At 56.6% G+C, this 7,729-nt stretch overlaps 1 protein-coding gene and 1 non-coding gene across 2 annotated transcripts; both read left to right on the top strand.

Annotated features, from left to right (window-relative positions):
• The first annotated feature begins 470 nt into the window (after nt 1–470).
• Lrfn3 (leucine rich repeat and fibronectin type III domain containing 3) lies at nt 471–7,729 on the top strand. Its single transcript, NM_175478.2, has 3 exons — nt 471–1,310; nt 2,429–3,859; nt 7,140–7,729. The coding sequence occupies exons 2-3, from the start codon at nt 2,445–2,447 to the stop codon at nt 7,603–7,605; spliced, it is 1,881 nt and encodes a 626-aa protein (NP_780687.1). The 5' UTR covers nt 471–1,310; nt 2,429–2,444; the 3' UTR covers nt 7,606–7,729.
• Nucleotides 6,319–6,511, top strand: Gm25259. Its single transcript, XR_003947029.1, has one exon. It is a non-coding gene; the product is annotated as a U2 spliceosomal RNA (small nuclear RNA).

The raw sequence follows: 7,729 nt of genomic DNA, 5'->3' as shown, positions 1-7,729 counted from the left end.
TAGCTCCAGGGCGTCTCCATGGTAGGTGGTGCTAGGGGCGCGTCTTTGAGAGGAGGGAGGAGGGAGGAGGGGGCTGCCTACGCCTTTAAGCGCGGGCGCGCGCGGGGCCTGCGCCTTTAAGCGCGGGCACGCGCACGGCCCTGGGTTCCCGGCGAGGAGGCCGCGGGAGCACCCGGACCCGGCCCGCCTGCCCGGCCCCCGCCCGGCCCCCGCCCCGGCCCCGGCGGGGGAGGGGTCTCTGAGCGCGACCCCTCCCCCCTGAGCCCCCACCTGCGTTGCGATGCCCGGGTCCCCGCGTGGCCCTGTCTGTCTGTCCGTCTGTCCGCGCTCAGGCCTCGCCCCACCCTGGCCCTAGAGCTGCCCGGCTGCCCCCCACCCGCCACAGCAGACCCCCTCTTTCTGGGCCTGTCTCCTCGGCAGGCCACGAACCCAGCCGCGCCATTGCTGCCCCAGACCCTGGGCCGGTACCCTGACATCGGGGTGTGCTTGCAGCCGGCGATCGGATCCAGATATTCTGAAACCCCCAAGCGTGGGACCCTGATTTGGGATCAGCACCTTGAGCTCCTGCCATGGAACCCTAAGACTCGGACCTTGAACCTCAATATCTGGGGCTGGAATCCCGACATCCGTCTCTGGGACCCCAAGATTTGGAAGCCGAACCCCATTATTTTGGAGCATGGATCCCAATATTTGGACCTGGGACCCCAAGATTTGGCGTCCAAGCCCCCAAAATTGGAGCTGAACTCTGAATTGTCTGACTGATACGTTGACATCTGGGAGCGAATTCCCAAATCTATACCTGGGACCCCACTATTCTGGGAAATAAACCCTGGGATGCAGGCCTTCAATTCCAAGATCTGAACTGTGGAATTCTGTGGGGGAGCCTGAAGTCCTTGCTGCAGACATAAGTGCTGAAATCTGGGGCTAGAGACCTCCAAGTCTTGACTCAGCACCCTAGTATCTGAACAGGATCCCAGTTTCGGATGCCAGAACTGGACTCGGGATTCAGACCCTAAACTTCCCCTTCTGGCTGTTCGGTGTCTCAAGCCTGGCACTGAGAGAGCCTGAGCCTGAAAAACCACTGGGGCCTTGGTCTCTCAAGCTGGACTCTCGAGGCCCAGTGTTAGGGGTCTGGAACCCCGAGAGTCAAGTTTGGAGACTCCATAACCACAGACCAGACCTGGGGCAAGACAGTTCCTTCCCAGAGGCCCTGAGGACAGGGGAGTCTTGACCTGATGCCTCCTCCAGAGTTCTGACCTCACCCCCTTGGAGCCTAAGGACACTGCTCCCTGGGGTGGCTTCCAGTTCAGGTAAGGCCACTGAGAGACACCCGTGGTGGGAAGGGACTTGGGGTGGGGGTGGGGTTTCTTGGGCTACAGGTGGAAGTAGGTAAGTACCAGGTGCCCTGTGGCATCCTAAGCCGTTTTCATTGTCCCATGAGTGTGTCACCAACCCTCTCTGGACACATGACCCCAGCTCTGCCCCTCTCTGGCCTCCTTGATGGGATTCTAGATCTCGATGTCACCACCAGTCTAGCTTCTGGCCGTCTCAGCATCCTCTCTGGACCCCTTTCTCCACCTCTCCTCACAATGACAGTTTCTGCTTTGCTCTCTGAGCTGCCTTGACACCCCTGTCCCCTGCCCTGTTGTTCTCCAGTCACATCTGCCCACAGCCTCTCTCACTGACACTTCCTTCCCAGTGTCTCCCTGATCCACTGGCTTTCTCAACCTTTGCCCACTCCTGACCTCTAGGCTGAGACTGTGACCATCCCAAATCTAACATCTGTGCAGTCTTCTCCTCCCTACCTTGCCCTCCTCTCCTGCTGTTTCCTCTGTCCACCTCCCACCATCTCTCTTCTCTCCCTCCTACCCTGCGCTAACTCCCGGTCTACCCCCACCTGGCCAGCTCTGACCATTTCTACCTTGTCTGTCTTTCTACCGCTGCTCCACCTCTCCCCAAAGCCTTTTCTCTGACCAGTTGTTCTGGTTCCCTGATGACTGGTAGATCTGTCCTTTCTCCTCTCTCTGGCTTTCTTACTGGCTTTTGACTAGGTCAAAACTCTTGTATCTCTTTGTCCAGATAGACTTAGAAGGACCACTGCGACCTGCTAGCCCTTCTGCTCAGTTTCCCTCCTTAGTCATGCCTGACCTTTACTGATTGATAATCCTTGCCAACTGCCCACCTCTTCTCTGTAGCTCGTCTAGACCCTATTGCTTACTTTCTCTCCACCTTGACCATCTGTCCTTGCCTCTGCCCACCTGTGCACATTTCTAGCCAGCTTTCTGACCATCATGGCTCATGCTTGACTCTCTGTGCCTTCATGACACATCTCTGACACCCCACTCCACCCCCACCCCCCACCTCTCTGAGCATAGTATGGCCATCACTCCCCGTTTCTGGCCCCAACACTGTTCCTTCTTCTCTACAGGCCACCCCTGCCCGCGATGGCCGTCCTTCCACTACTCCTTTGCCTGCTACCGCTGGCCCCCGCCTCATCTCCACCCCAGCCGGCCATATCCAGCCCCTGTCCCCGCCGTTGCCGCTGCCAGACCCAGTCGATGCCCCTAAGCGTGTTGTGCCCAGGGGCGGGCCTTCTATTCGTACCGCCATCACTGGATCGCCGCGCTGCAGAACTGCGCCTGGCAGACAACTTCATCGCGGCAGTGCGTCGTCGAGACCTGGCCAACATGACAGGCCTGCTGCATCTGAGCTTGTCTAGAAACACCATCCGCCATGTGGCAGCTGGCGCCTTCGCCGACCTACGTGCCCTGCGTGCCCTGCACCTAGATGGTAATAGACTGACCTCGCTGGGCGAGGGTCAGTTGCGCGGCTTAGTCAACTTGCGCCACCTCATCCTGAGCAACAACCAGCTAGCAGCCCTGGCAGCTGGTGCCCTAGACGACTGTGCCGAGACCCTGGAGGACCTCGATCTCTCTTATAATAACCTTGAGCAGCTTCCCTGGGAGGCTTTAGGGCGCCTAGGCAACGTCAACACGTTGGGCCTTGACCACAATTTGTTGGCTTCAGTGCCCGCTGGAGCCTTTTCCCGCCTGCACAAGTTGGCACGACTGGACATGACCTCCAACCGCCTAACCACCATCCCTCCTGACCCACTCTTCTCACGTTTGCCACTGCTTGCCCGGCCTCGAGGCTCGCCAGCCTCTGCTCTGGTGCTGGCCTTTGGGGGAAACCCCCTTCACTGCAACTGTGAGCTGGTGTGGCTGCGACGCCTGGCTCGGGAGGACGACCTCGAGGCCTGTGCCTCGCCACCTGCTCTGGGGGGCCGCTACTTCTGGGCTGTGGGTGAGGAGGAGTTTGTGTGTGAGCCACCTGTGGTGACCCACCGCTCACCTCCCCTGGCAGTGCCCGCAGGTCGGCCAGCTGCCCTGCGATGCCGGGCAGTAGGGGACCCAGAGCCACGAGTGCGTTGGGTATCACCCCAGGGTCGGCTGCTGGGCAACTCCAGCCGTGCTCGTGCCTTCCCTAATGGGACCCTGGAGCTACTGGTCACTGAGCCGGAAGATGGCGGCACTTTCACTTGCATTGCAGCCAATGCCGCTGGCGAGGCCACTGCTGCTGTTGAGCTGACCGTGGGTCCCCCTCCACCCCCCCAGCTAGCCAATAGCACCAGCTGTGACCCCCCGCGGGACGGGGAACCCGATGCCCTCACCCCGCCCTCTGCGGCTTCAGCCTCCGCCAAAGTGGCGGACACTGTGGCCCCTACCGACCGTGGCGTCCAAGTGACTGAGCATGGGGCCACAGCGGCTCTTGTTCAGTGGCCAGATCAACGGCCTGTCCCAGGCATCCGCATGTACCAGATCCAGTACAACAGCTCGGCCGACGACATCCTTGTCTACAGGTGCAGGGGCCTGGCAGTGGGGGAGTGAGATGGGGGGCGGGGCGGGGCACTGTGGGTCCACCCAGGAATACCCCTTGTGAACCACTACAAGGAAATAACACTGTAGGTTCCAAAGGAAATCAGAAAGTGAAGGCAAACGAAATCAGGCAGCAGTGATAACCACGGCTGGGCAGAAAGGGGTAAAAGAAATCCAGGGCAGATGTGGTGAAGGCAGTTGAGACGAGGAGGGTAAATCAGTCAGACAGCAGGCTAACAGGCGCAACCAAAGGACAATGAGTTTAAAAAAAAAAAAAATCGGGCTGCAGAGGTAGAAAGAAACAAGACTGAGAACATAAATGGTAACAAACATACAAAGCCAGGGGAAAAATCAGGTCAAATGAGTAACAAGTTAATGGTTAACAGTGGTTGTTCGAGTGTAGTTCAGATAGCATGCTATACAATAGCAAGCAGGCAGCCCTGAGGTTAAGCCCAGTGCTGAAGGAAGAGAAAGTTAAGGAGGTTATGGTTAAAAATAAATTTTATCAGGGAGTTTGGCTTTTCACAGGAGGCTACAATAGGGAGGTTGAGTCAGGATTGTGACAAGTTCAGGGCCAGCCTGGTCTACATAGGGAGTTTGAAGCTGACCAGAGATTTATAGTAAACAGTGCCTGGAGGAGGGGAGGAGAGGGAGAAAAAAGAGCAAGAAGGGGTGGGGGAAATGGGCAGGAATGTACAGAGACAGCAGAGAAAGTCTAATGAGGTAGGCAGGGGAAAGGAGGGCAGAGGTTAAGTGGGAAATTGGGGGTAGGAGGTTAAATAGAGATTAGGTCTTGGGTTCATGCAGTATGAGCCCTACTGGTCAAAGTTCTGGTTAGAGTAACATCCTAATTTTTGGTTTGCTAAATCAAATCTAAGCTAGGTCAGATGTGTCAGTGCACGGCCGTCTATCTCCCCAGCTCTCAAGAGGTTGAGACAGGAGGATAGTGAGTTCAGGGGCATCCTGGACTATACAGCGAGACCTTGTCTCAAAAAGCCAACAAGCAGCAACCTAGTGAGCTATGTGGGCAGAAATGCCCACTCTGATGCTCCTGTCACACACACACACACACACCCCACGGCTGCAAACACAAAGCCCGGTGTTTACACACTCCAAAAGGGCAGTCAGTGTAGCTTCTGTCCCTCTGCTGTCACCACAGTGGGTAGAAATGGTGGTGGCTGACACTCCCCATCAAAGTCTGACCTTGTGTGGGCAGCTGTGGGGGACTCCCTATCCTCAATGCCAGGCTGGGCCAAGAATACAGCCCCAAACTTGGCAGTAACCTCCCACGGGATGGGTTAGCACCTTGCAAACCCAGTGCCTGGATCCACACCCCCCCCTTCCCTGGCCATATGTCAAGTCAAGATTCTATCTTCTCAATCCTAATCCCTTCCCTTCTCTCTGTCTCCCCCCCGCTCCTCCCCCCCCTTCTGCTTTAGAGCTCATGTAGCCCTGGCTGGCCTCGAACTGGCCATGTAAGCCAAGGACCACACTGAGCCCCGAGCCCTTCTGCCTTCACCTCCCCGTCTGCGGGCCACCACATGTGGCATCTCCACTCCTTTTCTGAAACATTATTCAGGAGATTGCATGGAGGGCGACCCCCTTGCCTGGTGGGGAGTGGGACAGTCTGGAGACAGCCACCCTGCCACAGGTCATTGCAGGTGTCCTTGTGTTACGCTCCCTAAAGCAGGGTAGGAGTAAAACAGACTCTAAAACTAGCCCAGCCTCTGCCAGGGCATCCCGAGACGAAAGTAATGTGTGGAATTGGGTGAGAAAGGCGAGAAAACTGTGAGTGTAGTGGCTCAGACCTTAGGCTCAGCCCTGGAGAGACTTGAGGCAGGGGACTGAGAGTTCCAGGTCAGCCTGGGAGCTACATAGCCAAAGCCTGGCTCAACACTCACACCACACACACACACACACACACACACACACACACACCTGCACACAGACATGCAGGCACATGCATGCACACGCATACTTGCACACACATGTGCACACAGGTACCACATACACAAAGGAAAGGCTAATCAGGAAGCGGGAAATGGAGCTAAAAGAGAATGAAGAGATGAACCTGGAAAGTAGTAAGGCCAAAGAGGGAAGAGAATCTGAGATGGAGATTCTCAAGGGCTCGCCGGAAAGACTATAAAGTCGGTGATGGTAACAAGGTACTGGGGCTGCAGGGAAATTCACTGGCAAGCTGGAAGCAAAGCAGGCAACAGAGGTACAGGGGAAGCAGTGGTTAGGGTAGAGGGGTACAGCTGCCACATACTAGGGAAATGCACAGGAGCTGGACAAGGGAAATTAGAGCTGAAAAGAAGTCAGGCAGCGGGGTGTGGGGTGCGCGGCTGTAACATCAGCGCTTGGAGTTGCAGAGAGGATCATGAGGAGTTCAAGGCTAGCCTTGGCTAAGCTCCGTGAGACCCTGTCTTGAAAAAAATAAGCAATCACTTCCCTACCTTGTGGCTCAGATCAAGTGTAGTATCTGCTCCTACCAGGTTAGTATCTGATATGTCCTCTGTCCGAGGACAATATATTAAATGGATTTTTTGGGGAGCTGGGAGATGGAGCAGCAGCTTGCTGTGTCCAAGATACTCCTTGATTTGGTGTTGCAGTAGTCCAGGAATGGTGCCCCCACCTCAAGGGCAGAAAGCAAATATAAAAAGCAAAATAGGAGTCACAGGGAGATAGTCTAGCAAAAAGATGGCTGGAGGATAGAGGGAGGGGGCCATTGGTCAGGTGTAGTGTTAAAACGGTTCTATTTCCAGCACTCTGGAGGCTGAGGCGGGACCTTCACAAGATATGAACCAGCCTTGGCTACATAGCAAGACTCCGGGAGGCAGGGGGCAGGAATCAGACAGGGTTAGCATAAAGCAGAGCTTTGCTGGTGAGGCTAAGGACTTAGCTGAACAGGGCGGGAGGCAAGGTGCCAAAAAGGGTCTTGAAGGATGTTAGGGGCTCTTTAACAGGCCTAGGGAATAAATCTCTGAAAGAGGAATGGAATATCTTAGGCTTCAGAGAAATAGGGTGTGGGATCCACAGGTGCTCAAAATTGGGACCTTAGGTGGGAGACTGAAGTTGGCTAGCCCACTGGACCGTCATGCTAAGTGTTAGCTAAGCAAAATAAGTCAGGGTGCTGGTTAGATGGACCTGGGTTGCAATGGGGCAGCTGTACTGCAGGGAACTTAGCTGGAGGGAGGCACAGGGCAGATAGATCTTGGGTATTGGGTGACCACAGTCCTGACCCCATCTATCACCCTCCCTCAGGATGATCCCAGCGGACAGTCGCTCCTTCCTGCTGACCGATCTGGCGTCAGGCCGTACCTATGATCTATGTGTGCTCGCAGTCTATGAGGACAGCGCCACCGGGCTAACGGCCACGCGGCCAGTGGGCTGCGCTCGGTTCTCCACGGAGCCCGCACTTCGGCCTTGTGCTGCACCGCACGCACCCTTCCTGGGCGGCACCATGATCATAGCGCTGGGAGGTGTCATCGTCGCTTCTGTTCTGGTCTTCATCTTCGTGCTGCTTCTACGTTACAAGGTGCACGGAGGCCAGCCGCCCGGCAAGGCCAAGGCTACGGCACCTGTCAGCAGCGTTTGCTCCCAGACCAACGGAGCGCTCGGGCCCGTGCCCAGTGCGCCTGCCCCTGAGCCTGCTGCACCCAGGGCCCATACTGTGGTCCAATTGGACTGTGAGCCCTGGGGGCCCAGTCACGAACCTGCAGGACCCTAGCCAAGGGCCCACCTCTATGGTTCCTCTGGTCCCAGGGACACCCCTCGGGACCTGGCCTCAGACTCACCAAATTGCTCACGGTTTTTAAAACTCTGATGGGGAGGGTGTCGGGGGCACCGGGGCA

Source organism: Mus musculus, chromosome 7 (assembly GCF_000001635.26).
Source record: "Mus musculus strain C57BL/6J chromosome 7, GRCm38.p6 C57BL/6J".
In the NCBI taxonomy this organism is placed as follows: domain Eukaryota; kingdom Metazoa; phylum Chordata; class Mammalia; order Rodentia; family Muridae; genus Mus; species Mus musculus.
The sequence above is the reverse complement of the archived record's forward strand: the minus strand, read 5'-3'. Positions and strand labels throughout refer to the sequence as shown.